Source organism: Dioscorea cayenensis, unplaced genomic scaffold (assembly GCF_009730915.1).
Source record: "Dioscorea cayenensis subsp. rotundata cultivar TDr96_F1 unplaced genomic scaffold, TDr96_F1_v2_PseudoChromosome.rev07_lg8_w22 25.fasta BLBR01000113.1, whole genome shotgun sequence".
Classification (NCBI taxonomy): domain Eukaryota; kingdom Viridiplantae; phylum Streptophyta; class Magnoliopsida; order Dioscoreales; family Dioscoreaceae; genus Dioscorea; species Dioscorea cayenensis.
The window spans coordinates 181,277-199,597 of record NW_024086504.1 but is presented as its reverse complement, the minus strand read 5'-3'; the positions used below and the strand labels follow the sequence as shown (position 1 = coordinate 199,597).

The 18,321-nt window shown below is 34.8% G+C and overlaps 2 protein-coding genes and 1 long non-coding RNA gene across 5 annotated transcripts; 1 reads left to right on the top strand and 2 right to left on the bottom strand.

The window, feature by feature from the left end:
* The first annotated feature begins 1,235 nt into the window (after positions 1 to 1,235).
* LOC120253530 (protein SRG1-like) lies at positions 1,236 to 4,855 on the top strand. Its single transcript, XM_039261863.1, has 4 exons — positions 1,236 to 1,448; positions 2,537 to 2,793; positions 3,121 to 3,448; positions 3,540 to 4,855. The coding sequence occupies exons 1-4, from the start codon at positions 1,254 to 1,256 to the stop codon at positions 3,780 to 3,782; spliced, it is 1,023 nt and encodes a 340-aa protein (XP_039117797.1). The 5' UTR covers positions 1,236 to 1,253; the 3' UTR covers positions 3,783 to 4,855.
* On the bottom strand, positions 2,607 to 9,741 carry LOC120253529 (cysteine--tRNA ligase, chloroplastic/mitochondrial). Of its 3 annotated transcripts, none has more exons than XM_039261861.1 (10): positions 9,318 to 9,741; positions 8,740 to 8,803; positions 7,464 to 7,625; positions 6,475 to 6,645; positions 6,088 to 6,369; positions 5,860 to 5,985; positions 5,559 to 5,762; positions 5,215 to 5,316; positions 4,862 to 5,127; positions 2,607 to 2,741 (listed from the first exon to the last, which is right to left on the bottom strand). In XM_039261861.1, the coding sequence occupies exons 1-9, from the start codon at positions 9,701 to 9,703 to the stop codon at positions 4,894 to 4,896; spliced, it is 1,731 nt and encodes a 576-aa protein (XP_039117795.1). In that variant the 5' UTR covers positions 9,704 to 9,741; the 3' UTR covers positions 2,607 to 2,741; positions 4,862 to 4,893. The 3 variants fall into 3 exon arrangements, 2 of the variants coding, with proteins under 2 accessions (XP_039117795.1, XP_039117796.1); XM_039261862.1 differs by having other exon boundaries at positions 7,464 to 7,660; positions 9,318 to 9,367; XR_005534305.1 differs by lacking the exon at positions 2,607 to 2,741 and having other exon boundaries at positions 4,987 to 5,127; positions 5,563 to 5,762.
* Positions 9,742 to 15,733: 5,992 nt separating this feature from the next.
* Positions 15,734 to 16,256, bottom strand: LOC120253531. The gene is made up of 3 exons (XR_005534306.1): positions 16,192 to 16,256; positions 16,026 to 16,103; positions 15,734 to 15,960 (listed from the first exon to the last, which is right to left on the bottom strand). It is a non-coding gene; the product is annotated as an uncharacterized LOC120253531 (long non-coding RNA).
* Positions 16,257 to 18,321: the final 2,065 nt, after the last annotated feature.

Genomic DNA, 18,321 nt, shown 5'->3' with positions numbered 1-18,321 from the left:
GGGTAATCTCACCCCCTCTACTTACATGGTGACCATATCTTCTAACTTACATTAAACCAAACAAATTAAAAGTAATGCAGCATTTTCAGTTACAGCAAACCAAACAGCAGTGATGTAAATAGAAATGCATCATTTTCATTTACACTGTAATTTCACTTACATGTAATTTCACTTGCAGACAACCAAACAACCCCTTATAGTAAAACCCAAATCAAACCATTCTTAAAAATCCAACAAAGTTTAAAGGAAAAAAAAAAAAGAAAGAATAATCCATAACATTACATTAAAAGAATATACATAAAGCGTGTGTTTGATCTGCGAAAAAACATGAGAGACAGTATAACATAATTTTTTTGTGTTGTGTTCGATTTGTAAATGAGGTGTGAGTCCATAACAAAAGATAAGTGAGAGACAACACACCTTGATAGTTTCTTTTGTACCACCAAAATCATGCTACAAAAATTTAAGTGAGGGACAACACTATTAAAGACATTGTTGCCCTTAAGTAAAATAAAAAATTATAGTGATGTCTCAACAACCATATACCTCTGCTGACCATGGCCACAAATGATGTCGCGACATCAATAGAGCACCAATTACCGAAGATCGCACCGGTCAACCACCATTGACAATCATTGGTTGGCCACTGGTCACCAGCCACCATCACCGACGAGTCACTAGCCACCATTGACTACCGCGGCTAATCACCAATATCATCCCACCACTATCGCCGCCAGGCCATTAGTCACCATCGTAAGTCAACCATTAAAATTGTACAAAGAGTATTATGATAATTTTATCATTTTTGTCGGGTTATATTTTATATTATTTATTAAACAATAAACATAAAATAACATAAATACTTGTGTTGTACTTTACTCATCTTCATATTGTTGTGTTATACTACTTGTGTTGTATCCATAAGCTAATCAAAATAACCCAAAGTTCAAAAGAATATACACAAAGTTCCAGCTCTAGGTGGTCACTGCAAATTAAAACTCAGCCGTCCATGTCTCAACTCTCAAAAATACCAAAATTTGTTTCAAATCCGGACAACGTTGGATTTAAACAATTTATACTCAATCCAAACAAGCCCACTTGCATGCAAACAAAGAGAACGGTCCCCCACCACCTTGACTAACTTAACTTCACAGCCCAATGATATTTTTATTTATTTTTATTTTTATTTATTATATATATATATATATGATGATCACTAATGAGTGACTGATGAATGGTGGTGAATTGGTGTCATGATAATGAGTGAGCAAGAGATGAAGATGGTTCAAGAGATGGCAGAGAACCAGGAAGAGCCACCCCTTCGTTATATTTGGAGGGATTCAGATGAGCCGGTCGATGATGTTCCTCCAATCCCTGCCGTCCATCTTGGTCGCCCAGATGAAGCTGAGCAGATCAAGACCGCTATTCAATCATGGGGTATGTTTCAGGTATATATAATTCTAACTATAATATTAATTTTATTTATAGATGTTTCGCATAAAAAAAATTTTAAGTTGTAAAGCACCGGATCTTATAAAAACTTGAAAAAAAAAAAATTTATTTGCCTATACATACATTTTGGTATAATGTCCTATTTTTTATTTTTTTATAAAAATTTTATTTTGTGTTTGTTTGTAAGTTTTGTTTTTTAATAAAATATGTAATCACCAGTTTTCTATAAGCAATGAGTTCTAAATTAATTTAGGGCAAAGTAATGATAGCTTCTAAAGAAAATAGATTTCCCCTTCATTGTGTTTTTCAAAATTATAAAAATTCAAATTCGAAAACACTTATTTAAGTGAGCCAAGTTTTTTAAATCACCCCGATGGTTTATGTATATATATAGATATATATACACCTTTTTCAGAGATCCCTCTGTTTCTATTAATTATTTGAAAAAAAAAAAATATATATATATATATATATATGTATATGTTGTTCTATTAAATCTTCTAATCACAAGGAAAAGGAACTAATTTCAAACTTATTGTAATCTTAATGCAATGGGTGGGATAAAATATAGCATATAGGATTGACTCCTGATGCTGCAAGTAAAATGTAATTTTATTATCAAATTTAGGTTTTTAATGAGTTCAAATTTTTAACAATAAAATGCCACAATTTGACAATGATTGCATCCATAAAAGAGATCAAATCTAAAACTCTGTAATAACTTCAACAAACGCATTTTCTTGAAACTAATAACTTTTTAAAAATATAAATAAATAACTACAGTTATTACATTGTAAGAAAATCCAAAACTTTGAAATTACACAAATTTTGAATTTAAATTAGTCTTCTTAAAGTCCATTGCTATAATCACTCAATGCGGCACATCTATTCAAGTGGACAAAAGGAAAGTTTTCATATATTCAATGTTTTTCAGTTCATAACTTCAAACAATATCAGCACATTTTTTGGTCAATAACATAACACATAAAAGCTACTCTATCAGACAGATATTCGAAGTTTCGACATTTCTTCACTCATTCTATAAATACCAATCTGCTTCACACTGTTATTGCACATGTTTCAGGTTATCGAGCACGGTATGACTCCATCGTTCCTAGATGAAGTGCGCGATGTTACAAAAGCATTCTTTGAGCTTCCCAGGGATGAGAAACAGAAATACAGCAATATGAAAAATGGCAATTTTCAATTTGAGGGATATGGAAATGATGAAGTTGCAACAGAAGACCAAATCCTTGACTGGAACGATCGCCTTTTTCTCACAGTGCAACCTGAAGATATAAGAAAATTAGAGCTTTGGCCGGAGAATCCGAGTTCCTTCAGGTATCATAAACATCTTAATCATCCTTAAAATTATATAACTGGAAGACAATCCAAGGAAAGAGCATATTGGCATAATCACTCTCCAAAGAAAAGCCATATTTAATTCAGATGGTCACATACAATGTGGTATATAAACAAAAACTTTGATCCATATGTTCATTTCAGTCACTATACTAAAATGTTCTCACATGTGCCTTTCCACACTCTTATCTTCTTACTTGATTCACGCTTTGTCCTCTTTGGAGTCTATCCAATCATGTCAATTATGGTGATAAAATTGTCTGTTATAAGAATAAACTAAATGCTGACACAGAAAAATTTTTGCAGGGTTGTATTGAGTGAATTTAGCACAAAGACAAGGAAGTTGCTAGACGATGTCCTAAAGGCGATGGCAAAGTCACTAGAACTGGATGAGGATAGTTTTATTAGACAGTTTGGAGACAGGCCTTTGTTAGATGCGAGATTCAACAATTACCCTTGTTGTCGGAGGCCTGACCTTGTCATTGGCGTCAAACCGCATTCGGATTCTTCAGGACTCACCATTATTTTGCCAGACAAAGACGTAGAGGGACTTCAAGTTATGAAAGATGGTGTGTGGGTGAAGATCATCACTGATCCTCATGCTTTGATTGTAAACATGGGAGATCAAATGGAGGTAAATGCTCTCTTAACTAATTCATATCGCAGAAGTTTTCTACACTTAATATGCTATTGTTTTCATAACAAATTATTCTCCGATTATGCAGATAATAAGCAATGGAATATTTAAGAGTCCTCTGCATAGGGTGGTCACAAACACGGAGAAGCATAGGATCTCCATCGCTATGTTTTATACACCTGAAGGAGAAACAGAGATAGGGCCAGCCGATGGGCTAGTGAGTGATACAAAGCCAAGGTTGTATAAAACAATGAAGTCAAAGGACTACCTTGGCATATTTTTCCCTAGGTACTTGCTAGGAAAGACGACCATTCATTTGGTTAAAATTTAACCCCAAAAAAATCAGGCAAATCATCAGGAATTATCCTTGGTGAGTGGCATGTAACCATCTAGTGAAAGGCTCTGTGTATTGTGCTTTAGTGGGGATTTTATCCTCACAACACCCCTTATGATATGTATGTCTGGTTTAGCAGTTTGTGAATATTATCTAATTATCTGTAAGTCAATAAATAAGTGTTCTATATCTCTGCATTGTGGTATATTTGGGTAAATAATTCGAAATGCAAGAGGAACACAACAAGAGTCAAGCATCATCTAATTGAGTTCTCCTATAGTGGTGTCCTAAAGAACTGTACTTTATATATCTTCTTGGATGCTACCATGCTTAACAAATAGAAAGAGAAACTTGATAAATTCAACAAATGGCAGTTCATCTCTCTTCTCTAGATCTAATGTTTCTGGGTCAAGATAGTGTGATAAGTCAAGTGGGCGATAAGCAAGCAATTGCAAACCAGATTTCTCGATCAGAGTAAACCAAAAAAACATGCAGGAATAATTTCAAAAGATGCATCATCAATTCAAAGGAGATCAGCAGGAAACTTATCATTCTAAATTTGCGTTGCTTGTCTCAGAAAATGAAAGCTCTGAAATTTGAAGAAAGAATGTAAATGATACACCAAATACTAAACCCATAACCACCACCATCTTCAGATTCAGAAAGAATTTCACATTTGAAGCATAAATAGCATTTCCCATTTCAACACAGTCAACACCCAGCAATTGGCACTAGAATTAATTTTGTGTCTGTTCAGTTAATTCAATACCCTTTTTCATTGCCTTCAAAAATGAAACCCTATTTTTAACTGTAAAAGCTACATATTCCGCAAGAACATTTGCTAGTTCATAAGGTTTTTCAATTCTTTCAATAGCAACCTTGAGTCTGCAATTCAAAAAATAAAACTCTGCTTGTACCTTTATCTGTGATTATTCAATTCCTCATGCATCAGAAGAATAAAAGATAGGTCTAGCACGCAAAATCCTAATGATTCAAAGCTTTTCAACAATATATGTCAAAGGATGAACAAAGTTTTACTTTAGCACTTGAAACATGGAACAATGGAAGCTTCTCACCATTTACCGCAACAACCAGTTAAAATGCAAGTTCAAGCTGAAGCAACAAGCTCTTGGAAACGAAGAGGCACACTGGGTCTCCAAGTGGTTCCATCTGGATTATCCATGAGGGCAATTCCCACAGCAGCCAACTCCTTCCTAATCTCATCAGATCTATCAAACTGTTTTGCCTGCCTTGCTGAACTCCTTTCCTCAATTTTCTGCATGACTTCCTCCTCAGTTAACCCTGCTCTATCCAAAGCTTTGTCTCTCAACTGTTGTAAAACCTGTATGATAAAAGATGATTAACATGGGAAGGTTAATTGTGAAGGGAATGGAAATTAAGTCATTCAATATATGACAATTTCTCTCACCTCAACATAACTTGATGACATCAATCCTAGAACAGTGAGAACTCTCCTAACTTCCCTCTCAAGAGAATAAAGGGACTCTATTCTTAACTCTTGCTTCCTCCCCTGTAATCAGACCAAAAACAAGCAATCAAATAATCATGTGGATTAAGGAAGCAATGAAATTTGCCCAAAGTAAAACCACAAAACAACAACGACAAAGATTGGATAAGTTTTATGAATAGATGGTTAAATAAATGGTGTGATTTTGATGCCATTTTCTGAGAAAAACTAAATAACTATAGATTAATTTTTCCAAACTTATTCCAATATGCTCATATCATAGAAGTTAAGGAGCATATTAATACTTTCCGAGTGTGCAGGAGATCATTGATAGTTTTTAGGGGTTCTGAGAGAGCAGCCAACACAACAGGTGTGTGCAGATCATCAGACATTGAATCTACAAAGTCACAACGAAATCTTTTGATGCAGTTTTCTGTGACAGATGGAATCAAATCCTTCATATTGCCTTTGTCATGTTTGCTCAAGATTTCTTCACAATCATACAGTGTCTGCCATCATTCCAAGGAGACAATCAAGAACCAAAAGAAAAAACAAGAGTTGCGAAACAAATAGACGCATCAAGGACAAAGAATCATGTTGTGATACCTGATAAATGTAAAATAGTCGATCAGATGCTGTTTCAAGCTGAGCAGATGAGTGGTTAATCGGAGACCTGTAGTGTGTACTGACCAAGAAAAGCCTTAAAGCCAAGGAGTGGTACTTCTCTATCACCTGAAACATTTAAAAGTTCAAGAATATATAAAATATGCAGAGGTAGACAGAAAGGGGCTGGTTCTAGTAACGATAATGGCTTAAACAACAGAAATTCATTACCTCACGGATGGTGAAGAAGTTCCCAAGAGATTTAGACATTTTTTCATGGTCAATGGTAACAAAACCATTATGCATCCAGAAATTTACATTGCTTTCACGGCAGGCAGCACAACTTTGAGCAATCTCATTTTCATGGTGAGGAAACACAAGATCCATCCCTCCACCATGTATGTCAAATGAATGCCCCAGATATGCTGCACTCATAGCACTGCACTCAATATGCCAACCTGGTCTTCCCGGTCCCCAAGGGCTCTCCCAATAGGGTTCACCCTCCTTCGCAGACTGAATTCAAAGTATAACCAGCCCATAATAATGAATTTCAGAAGTAGAGAACATACATAACATTTTTACAGAGGACCAGAAAAAAAAAAAAAAGAATTCTCTTACTTTCCATAAAGCAAAATCAGCAGGGTTTTGCTTCCTTGCATCCACGGCTACTCGTTTTCCTGCTTGATTATCATCTAACCGACGGCCAGATAATCGACCATATGAAGGAAATTTATCAACAGAGAAATACACATCCCCATTGATTGTGTAGGCACAGCCATTATCAATAATCTGTTCAGAAGAGAATGAAGACAAAGTCCAAGCTCAATTTATGCATCGAGTTTAAAAGGAGATGCAAGTTTTTTCCGGTAAATAACATGACAAATAGATATATCTATATCAGTATAAAAAAAGATGATAAATGCTATTGTAATAACTTTAGTTAAGCAGGTAAGAGATATGGTTTTGTCTACCCAACATGGCTCAAAAACAGACCTATAACATTATCAAATATCTACCTAGCTAGCTAGCCCAACATAAAATCAAAAACAGAAAACCTAAACTCTCAAAAGTAATAAATCATAAACCTTACGGATCATTTCAATTAGTCAAATAGGCAAGCAAGTTTGTGAATTGAGAAACAAATAATGTTTATATTTCATATTTTTGAGGATAAAGAACCTATTTATCTTATAATTCAGAAGGAATTCTAGGCACCGTAAATAAGCCCAAATTTAAATGTTTCACACGAATCATCTAAAAAAAGAAAGTTAAACACATTGGAAATGCTTCAACTACTAGCAATAAAAGTCAATCTCATGAACATAAGTTGACATTATAAATTAAGATTATTTAGTTTTACAAAACCTATAAATCAGAAAGAGAAGAAGGAAGAAATGGCAAGAGGACAACCAAAATATTGCTTGTGAAAGGAGATAGTGGACGAATTCACAAAATTGTACACCAAGTAACTAGAAAAATATTATTTAACATCAGATCCTTCCGTAAGACAACGATTAATATAACATATGAAGTTCATTTAAAAAAATTAAAAAAAAAAGTGTTACTTAAATATCCATTGTCTAATTGCACACTTTAGCAGAACTTACCTGCTTGATCATATCTATAATCTGATTCATGTGAGTGGTAACACGTGGTTCAACAGTAGGGGATAGACACTGAAGATGAGTCATGTCAGCGTGGAATTCATCACAGTAGCGGCTGCTCAAATTTAGAGGATCCTCCCCTGTTTTGTTCGCTCTATCAATGATCTACATAATTCCAAAAGTGGCAGAACTCAGGAGTCCTGTCATGCATATATAACAGCAGTTGGTATACAAGTTCTGAGGTTAATAACCAACAATAGATACATCACCCACATTTAAAAAGCCAGTATACTAACCAAAACCTTTGCAGACAAATCAAATAATTTTAGAAGGCTATGAGAAAGATCCTGCAAGAAAATTTGTTGAACAAAGTCATACAGAAGTTTGCAACATATGAGATTTTCTCAACCGTTGCTAGTCTAACAATAGCACATGTAGATCTCTATTGTGTCTTTACTATGTGTAAATTCAAAAATCAAAGACTCAACAAAAGAAACCGCCAAATAACTATAAGAAATGAAAATAACATAAGTTGTTTCCCAAAGGATATAATAATGCAATTATCTTCAACAAAAGCATTTCTATGATTAACCACTATTAGTCTAGAAACCGCCATCTTAATCTAAGCATTTCCAAGTTTGATTGAACATCAAGTTATAACAACCTCCAACCAAATATCTAACGCTAACATACTATCCCATTGCCTCCAACTAAATAGCCAAGGATTGTCTATGTTACCAATTTTTCAAGGATTCAATAAATAAAAGTATGCATTACCTAAAACTAAAAAGTTACGCAAAATTGATTTGCATTGTCATCCACTGCAAGTTATGCCATGTTACTCCACAATTAGAGTGCACATCAATTCCACTATGTTCTAAAATAGCACTGATGCTGAACAGAAAGGACCTACATCAAAATCATTGAAAACATGCATCACTTAAACTTCTAACGTCAAGTGTTGATGTGCTCAGTCCTGTTTTTTGTAGCTCAAAAAAGTGGTTTTCACCTGTAAGCATTTTTGGGCCATAAAACTCGACAATCCTTTTGGGTTCTTAAATGCTCAAAAATCAGTTTTCTCATTACTATATTCAAAGTTTTTGGAGAAAGCTCCTGTTTAGCAGAGTTTGAACTCTCTTTTAACAGAAGCTCTAAAAAGGGTACTACAACACATATATATATAGATACCACAAGGAAATGACTTATGCATAACTACAATAAACATGCATTCATAGTATACACAGCACACTGGATTACTTATTCAGAGTAACTTGCCCACCTTATCATCCACATCTGTGAAATTCCGTACATAACAGACTTCATAATTTAAATGCTGTAGGTATCTGCACAAAATGCAATAAAATTTAATGTTACTTAAACTACATCCACTAAAAACAATATTTTTTGAAAAAGAAACTTTAACAGAAAAGGTAAAAAAAAATCCTCTTAGATATTTTAGAGCCTGTAAAAAGCAAGTGGCGACTACGGTTATTTCTCAATTTCAGACGACGAATATGTGGGCAGATATTGAAGGCAAACAATGTAACATTGTAAACTAATTTACAGATTTAACTTCAAACAACAAATACTTCAGTTTAAATACACTTGAAGTTGGCTATAAAATCTTAAGGAAAAAAAAAGCTATTTTAAACCAATCAAATGACATCCGCAATGGTTTTACAGCTTATATATTCAATTTCTCGCATGCTTTCTTATATGTTAGGAAATTAAGAAAACCCTAACAAAGAAATCCTGCACACTAGCGACTCAAAACCAATCTTTTTAGAGAAAGAACACAATTCCGGCTCAAGCGGGAGAAATCAGAGTATTAAATGCAGCTGATGGGGAAACACTGACCTGAAAAGAACATCAAAGGTGACATAGACGCGGGCATGGCCGATATGGCTGAGATCGTAAGGGGTGACGCCGCAGACATACATACCAACCTTGCCGGGGGCCAGAGGCCGGAACGGCTCCTTGCGCCGGCTCATGGTGTTGTAAAGATGCAGTTCCGGAGTCGATTCCCTACCATATTCTCCGTAAGTCTCCGGGCGAGCCGAATTTGTGGAGAAGCAAAGGGCCCGGCTTGAAGAAGAAGGGAGAGAAGGTCTCTTCTTACTGGATTTAAGGAGGAGGGAGGAGAGGAGATGGAGAGGGAGGTGGGTTTGGATTCTGGGAGATGAGATGGAGGAGCGGCGAGGAGAAAGGATGGGGAAGTAGAGCTTGAGGAGAGCAGTCGCCATTGTTTATCCTTCGATGTGGTTTGCGTTTGCGAACTGAGGAGGCGGGGGCCGTTCTTCCGGATAGTGATGCACGTGATATGCACGTGAGTTCAAGGATATTTTAGGTATTTTGTTTAAATTCACGTAAAATCTGGAGGAAAAAAATGGAGAAGAAAATAAAAAGGAAAGAATTAAAAAATTGATATTGTGATGATATATTTTTGCAGTGATATGTTCTTAATTTATTGAGATGGTAAATGAGCGGTTTATAAAAACAAACTTTTCCTCACTTTTAGTATTTTTTTGAATTTAATAGTTTATTCAACACCCAAATTTTTTAGTTTTATTTTCTAACAAATGGAACATCAGAAATATTGAAAACATTTTCTCATTTCAAAGAAGAAACACTTTTTTTCATTCTTCCCGACATCCCTTGAAATTTATATAAGGCTTCCTTATTTTTGTAAGATAAATGACCAACTTAAAATACCAATCATAAGCTTTGTGATAAATCTCTCTCTATACACTTCCAACGCTTCTAACTTTTACATCACTTTGTTCTCAAGACCCATTACCGACAGAGACCAAAGTAAGTTGAAAGACACACCAACTTAAGTGGTATCAGAGCTACTATTTCAATCCTCAAGAACAAGGTAATATTCATCATGCAGGGGTAAACCCTTAATTGAGTCTCCAACATGTAGATAGTTAGCTTTAGCTTGGTTATATAGCTTTGATTGATCCATTACTTAGTTTTAAAAAAAAAACTCTGAAAAATAAAGCTTGAAATGGTCTTTAATATGGAAAAGAGCTGATCTACCTAGTATAAGGAGGTAAAATGAACTGGAGAGCACTAATAGTACTCGCCAGAGGACAGGAATCGGTTTAGGGGAAACAGTGTGGAGATAAGTCTTAACTCTGAAAACCGGAATTAATTTTTCAATATGTAAAATAGACTTGTAACTGTAGCAATAATGTAAATAGTGAAGAATCTTTGTACTCCACATCATGTCAGTCAAGTCTGTATTGTAGATAGTGGAGAATATGTGTCATTCCCTATCATGTTAGTCAAGTCAGAGTCTTGTTAGGGTCTTATCATAATCCTATTTGTAAAATCTTGGGCTTGAGTGGTTTTAAGCCATGGTTTTGTGTCCCTTGGAGTTTATATAAAGCTCCTTTATGTTTGTAAGATATATGACCAATTTAGAATACCAATCCTAAGCTTTGTGATAAATCTCTCTTTCGTTCTCCCTCTGTACGCTTCCTACCCTTCTAACCTTTACTTCATTTTGTTCTCTAGACCTATCACTGACGGAAACCAAAGTAAATTGAAAAGCACACCAACGGCAACTGTAATAGTAATGTAGATAGTGGAGAATCTTTGTACTCCATATCATGTCAGTTAAATCTGTACTATAGATAATAGAGAATATGTGTACTTCCCTGAGCGCCCTTGAATGTGCATCAAGAAACACCCAGCCACGCAAGATTGACGACACAACCTAGAGAATGGCCCCAACAGGTTTTCTTTTTTAATATTTGAACAAGGACTAAAACTTAAAAAATATAGGGGTTAATTTTATGAATAGTCACCCAACTTTACCTTTTTTTTATTTCAGTCATCCAACTTCAAAACATATCAAAGTAGTCACTCAAGTTTTTAAAAAGTTCACCGAGCAGTCACCAGAGGATTTTCGGTTAAAAAAACCTAGGTGGCAGCCGGAAAGTCTGACTCAGCCAAGCTATGTCCACATCAGCAACCACTATTCTCTGTCCACGTCATGATAATAAGCTGAGTCGGCAAGCACTATTACACGTCAGCTTACTTTCCCATTCTTGTTCTTGGCTACCCTCATCTTCATCTCACCACTATTCTGGAGACTCTTGAATCCGTGATTGGAGCTTCATCTCTGGCTATATGAACCGGTGATCGGGAGGAAAAAACAAAAAATCAGGGGAGGAAAAAACAACCCGTGAAAGGAAATGTTAAACTATTGCACTGATATGTAAACCGTGTCTGAGAATAGCCAAGTTATTGCCATTATGGATTATTAGACCATGTATGTAATCCATTTGCAAAAAAAATTGGTTTCTTGCTCTGGAAATGTTACAATTAACCAAAATACATATTACGCTTAACTTAATATTAAAAGTTGAATTCTGAAGAAATGAAGCTAGCATAGGAGGAAAACATCTTTTATTGGGTACTAGGGCACATCTCTACAAACTCATGAATCTTCAACCAGGTCCTTCAGGAAAATCATCTTCTCTTGGGTTCTCGTTGAATATTTGCAACATTGTCAATGAGATTATGCTATCTTCACAAGGCTTCGTCCACCAGTGCTTGCGCTTGGGAGAGCTGGAAATCTCCAGAACAGTGGTGAGAAGAAGATAAGGGTAGAGAAGAAGCTGACATGTAATATTGCTTGCCGACTCAGCTTATTATCATGACATGGACAGAGAATAGTGGTTGATGATGTGGACATAACTTGGCTGAGTCAAACTTTCCGGCTGCCACGTAGGTTTTTTTAACCGGAAATTCTCTGGTGATTACCCGGTGAACTTTTTAAAAACTTGAGTGACTACTTTGATATGTTTTGAAGTTGGATGACTGAAATGAAAAAAAGGCAAAGTAGGGTGACTATTCATAAAATTAACGATTGAAAAGTATTTACAAAAATCAGAGGGGTTGATTGGGAAAGTCGTAAACTTCAAGGGACTTATACGTAATTTTGTCTTTAAATTAATTATACAAAATCAATATTTAATTATTTCTGTAGATATATATTGAATTGCTTGTTTTGTGCAAGTATCTTAGAAGATTTATTTTTAATTTTTTAATAATGACAATTTTAAATATATATATATATATATATAGCAAAAAGATCATCTAGGTAAGTTCATAGATTTGAAATCTAGGGACGTCTTAAATCTAAGCCGTTGGATCATCATTCAACGGATGTTTGTTTATATAAATACTGTACAACTTTTTTTTTACTGTTTATGGTTACTGTATAACAATGTAGAACGTAGTTTTCTACTGTTCATAATGATAATAACCTTCGGATTATCATCCGATGGCTACTATGGGCATCCTTAGATTTGAAATCTAGGGATATCTAGATGATGGGTTCTCATATAATATATATATATATATATATTCAAATATATTTCATCCTGATTTCAAGTATCTTATTTTGACCACAAATGACAAAAGCATTCCGTATAAATTAAATACTTATGACATAAAGGCATTTTATTTTCCTTGTGTGTGTATATATATAATTATTATTATAAACATAATTTTCATTAAAATAAAAGAAATTCATCATTAAAAAATGGAAAATTTATTAAGCAAATAACACAATGAACTACATGTAAAAGGATACTTTTATAGAATTAAAACATTAATGAAACATGTAGCTCCGCCAAAATGAATTGTTACTTGAAACACATGATGCCTTTTTTCAGAGTTTGTAGAGAACTACTATTGTAATAACTGAGCAGTACGACATTTGATTCCCACATAAAAGGCGGAAAACTCATATATTTTTCAATGCACGGTTAAAGAGCTACAAAATTTACTCTCAAATTACACTTAATTACAAATTTGTTCTAGCTTTAACAAGGGATATAAATTTCCTTTGGATGTAACATTTCACTTTTAGGAAAAAATTAGAGTTGTATCAAGAAGCCTTCAAAGCTTAAATATCCACATCCATGATTCTCATCTGCATGTAAAATGTTCTCAAATGATCGATGCAATTAGCTCAGAGATAGAAAAAAACGTGTTTTCTTCCTATGAATGAAGTTTGATCAAAATAGCAGAGTTTTAGATCACACTGAATGGTTGGTTTCAAATTTAAATCCTTTTCTATAAAAAAAATATCATATCAAAGAAATCTACCTCTATTTAGAGCCGTCACTACCTCATCTCAAACTATTATAGAAATAGTTGACAATTCTTTAAAAAACCTATCGATCAACAACTTAAAGTAAAAAACTAAATATCATATTTTATAAAGAGAAGTTTCCTAACATCCTTGACATGCTTTTTATTTTATTTTTTCAATAAATCCATCACAACTATATTAAAACAATCTACCAAATGCTACAACTTTAATGCATATCCTGCCTCAATAATTTTATTTAAATAAAAATGTAATAAACTTTTTAATATATATGAATTAAAATTTCCCTTAAAATAAACATTATGTTGAAATATTATTACTAATGGTATGAATTATATGTTTGTATATATATATTTATACATATATAATTGAAAAATTTTAATTATGACCTAAAAAAATAAAAATTGAAACCCACCCCCTAATGATATTTATGAACCAACCATAAACCAATTCATTAATTATTTATATTAATCAAATATCTTTGGCCGGCCTACCCAACTTGAAGAATGTATAAATAGATCATTAATAAAATTAATAACCATAAGCTCGCATGATCCTCAAAACATTCATTATCATAACATCAATAGTCTTCTTCTAAAATTTATAAATAAAAAAAAAAGCTTTTTTTACTTATTGCCCCCTGAAAATCTCAAACTTATTCATTGTCCTCCATTATAATTTGTTATTTACATTCCACCCATTGGTATGATTTTTTACAAGTAAATCTATATTAAATAGATGTGAGATTATTCTCTTAACCCCTTTTAGTATATAACTATTTATATAATTAGATATTCCTTAAAAAAATAATAAAAATAATGGTGAAAATTAATTGGAAAGTTTGGGTAATTTTCTTCTATGCGTACCTAAGTATGTACTTATTTCACTTTGAGCACCTTATTTCGATTTGTATCAATTTGAGCACTGCAATTTGATTTCCTTACAACGGGAGGGCACTGAGATGATTCCGGTGAGGGTTTGCTAATGTGTCCACCGGAATGCAGCAGTGGATTTTATTTTTCCGTGTCGGATGAAGATGTGGCATTAGCAGCTGGATGACTTATCCGAGTGGCGGCCCTTGTTGCCACGGAGGATGCCACATCAGCCTCTTCTCTCTTTTTGTCCTCCTTTCCCGTTCCTTGCCCGTTAGCTTTGACCTAGAGAAAGCCAGCCGTTCCCCTCCCCCTTTGCCGTTTTGCCCCTTCCCCTTGCTTTGCTCGCCAGCCATCCGTCGGGGTCGTCATGTTTGCCCTAGAGAACGCTAGCCATCCTAATGCCAGTCACACGCTTTGCCTCCTCATTTGGCCTAGTTCAGAGGCTTGGAGAAAGCGAATTAACCAGCCGTCCACCATATACCAGATGAAATCCTCTTCCGAACTCTTCAAGATTTGGGAGGATTTTAGATAGTTACAATGTTACTTGAATTTATTATTTGAGTACATTATATTTAGATTTTTTTTGTATAGAAATTCATGCAGTGAATTAGTTGCTTCATCTTCATTGTTATTTTTGTATAGAAACTACAGGTTATTTGCTTTCGAAATTGTTTGTAATAATTTTTTTTGTTGCTATTAATGAAATTTAATTTTGTGTTAATTGGATGGATGATACAGCAGAAACCTTGATAATGTTTGTATTTCAATTTAACTAATGTGTTGTCTTATCATAATCAGTATTAACTGAATTGAGTCGGCAGTTGTTTAAATATCAATGAATTCAACATGATATTCAAGCCATTTATATCAATACCAAGTTTGTATTTCCTGCATCTTTTTAACAATTACCATTTATAACAATAAGCATTTGTCTAATGAACAAATGACCCTGAGAACTCGGTATAAAAATATTGGGATCAAAATTTGCAGTTTTCATTCATACTATGTTAAGTATTCTTGGAGACAAAAATATATATGTTTACAATATCAGAATGGCAGTAGCCTGTCAATAGAAACTAAGCACATCTATTAGTAGCTTTACATTGTCAAAATGCCACTAATATGTCAAAACAAGCTAATAAGACTATGAGACTGCTCTTCAGCTAGTATTTCCTGCAGCTGGTGCAAACTTTCCAACACCAGGAGGAACCCATTCTTTTTTCTTTTTCATTGCAGGTCCCGCTTGAGTCTTAGCTTCCATGTTTTTGTTCTTCATTCTGGGTCTCAACACAGGAGCTCTTGAGGTTGCAGGAGCCTTCTTGCTTGATTCTCTGTTGGTTGTAGGTTCCACAGGATTTGTTACATCATGTTGCTTAGCACCTACAACTATGTTATTTTTCTTTCCTCCTCTAGTCTCAATTTTGCTCTTCATTGGCCTCCTTTCAGTTTCAATTGGTAAATTCTGGAGAGCAGGTTGTTGTGTATCAATAACCTGCAATTTTGGAAACAGATCACCTATCTAATGTTGTAATTTTTTTTGCAGTTATATTACATTACCTGTGATATGGTTGTCACTTGAATTTGTTGAGTTTCACTAGGTTGTTTATTCATTTATGTTTGAATGAAGTTATTAACCTGACAATGTCAAGGAAAACAAATCAGCCATAACAATGTTAAAAAAAAAAAGGAAATGACTCCAGAATGGAAATGACTCCAAACATACCAACTGGAAATGTTCCTCCAAAACCTGTGGATCAATTGCATCCATAGGATTATTGGCATTATCCTGTCGAAATCATTGCAATTATATTACTGGATGGTTAATTCTTATACCCAATACATGAAAATCACATAAACGGAAGGGGAAAAAAAATTAACCTCAGATTGTTCCACATCATTAGTTGCTGCATCACTAGGCTGTCCTGCTTCATTTTGCAACCTGGCCTATCATATATATATATATATATGCATGGTTACAAACCATGGCTTAGTACTAAATAAAAATTTATTTCATTCAATTCATAAATTAGGCTGCAAAGGTACCTCAATTCCATGGAATCTTTTGTTATGGTTGGCAGCACCACATATGCTGCAAGTGATCTTCCTGCCCTTCATGCTGACCTTTCCTTTGGTGTATCCAGCCTCCTCATTTGGGTCTCTCCTCCTCAGCATTGTTTTCTTCCCTCTTTTGTTGTTTACAGGTGGAGGTGGGATCATAGGGCTCTGGGTACTACTAGGCCAACAACTCCTATCCTATGTGGGATATAGAATGTGGCTATAGATTGCTAGAAATGTGGACACCTTGTAACATTCATCTATATAATTTTCAGGCATGTCCTGGTTGTAATATAATGCAGAGATTGCATGAGCACAGGGCACTCCAGTTAGTTGCCACTTTCTACAAGAGCAAGTTTTTTCTATTCTGTCCACCACAAATTGGCCCTCATTGCCTAGGACTTGGTATTGTGCACCTCCTAACCAGATTGTGCTATAAGTAAAGCTCAATGCCTTTGCTTTTTCTAGTTTTTTTCATTATTCTAGGACAATACTCACTGCCACATTTCTGCATAGCATCTCTTTTCTTTTGAATTCTGCACATCAACTTTGTTCTAATAATTTCATTCAATGTCACTATCACTTTGCTCCTTGCTCCAAGTATTACACTATTAAAACATTCACAGAGGTTATTCAAGAGCATGTCACATTTAAAAATAGGTCTAAGGTGTGCCCTAGACCAATGCTCAGGTGCTATTTTCTGCAGGAACCCATAAGCTACAGGGGACATTGCCTTCAAAAGTTCCATTTCTTTATTAAATGCAGGTTTGTAAGTGGCCCTCGCACATTTCCATAGTTGATCTTTTAGAGCTTTTTCTTTGTAATTATTTTTGAAGTTAGTGTGTATATGCCTAACACAATATCTGTGTTCACTATTGGGGAATAGGTCTTGCAATGCAGGTATTAGGCCCTATAATGATATTTATTTCCCATATATTATACAATACACAAGGACAAACAAGAAGACAACAAAAAACAAAGAAAAGGAAAACAGCATGGATCAGTTAAAGCTGACATTTTAACACCTATATAAAATTAATTGAAGAGGAAGTGTTATGAGAACAAACCTTCTGCCGATCACTCATAAAAGCCCAAAGTTGGTTGTTGTTGATGTCCAAATCGACAGCTAGCAACTCCAAGAACCATCTCCAGTTATAATTGTTCTCCCTATCCACCACTGCCCATGCAATGGGATAGATGCAATCATTTGCATCTATCCCAATAGCTGAAAGTAGTTGCCCTCCAAACAAATCCTTCAACCAGCAACCATCTACTGAAATTACTGGTCTGCGTCCTTCTAGAAATCCAGCCTTCAATGGAGACAAGCAGACATACATCCCTTCAAAAACACCTTCACGACATTTGAATTTGATAGTAGACCGTGGGTGTGTCCTCATAAGCTCAAGCCTGTAGTCATACAAGCTCTTCATCTGCTCATGTTCATCACCAGCTAACATGCTATTTGCAGGACAAAATGAAATGGTGTCAAATCATCAACAGTAAATTGTAACATGCACTAACATAAGCATTAATATGACATAAATATAGTAGTACCTTAGAGCAAGTGATTTTGCCATCCAAGCTTTTAGTCTAGTAATCTCAACCTCCTGATTTTGCTTGACAGCCTGAATAATGCCTGCCAGAGACCAACCAGGATCTGCCCTAAATTGAGTCATGTAGGTCTGAGCAATCCATTTTGCACTTACATGCCTTACATTATGATCTCTACTGCACTCATGCTTGAGAATCCCAGATTTTATTTGAATTGTGTCCTTATCTTTGATCATGGGAGCTGCCC

Bases quoted from the DNA above. Each gene is read 5' to 3' on its own strand.
- LOC120253529 (XM_039261861.1), bottom strand. From the start codon at position 9,703: ATGGCGACTGCTCTCCTCAAGCTCTACTTCCCCATCCTTTCTCCTCGC. The intron at 7,626-8,739 runs GTGGGCAAGTTA...GGAATTATGTAG, and splicing joins TCACAGATGTGGATGATAAG to ATCATTGATAGAGCGAACAA. The intron at 6,370-6,474 runs GTAAGAGAATTC...CTTTGAATTCAG, and splicing joins CTGATTTTGCTTTATGGAAA to TCTGCGAAGGAGGGTGAACC.
- LOC120253530 (XM_039261863.1), top strand. From the start codon at position 1,254: ATGATAATGAGTGAGCAAGAGATGAAGATGGTTCAAGAGATGGCAGAG. The intron at 2,794-3,120 runs GTATCATAAACA...AAATTTTTGCAG, and splicing joins GAGAATCCGAGTTCCTTCAG to GGTTGTATTGAGTGAATTTA. The intron at 3,449-3,539 runs GTAAATGCTCTC...CCGATTATGCAG, and splicing joins ACATGGGAGATCAAATGGAG to ATAATAAGCAATGGAATATT.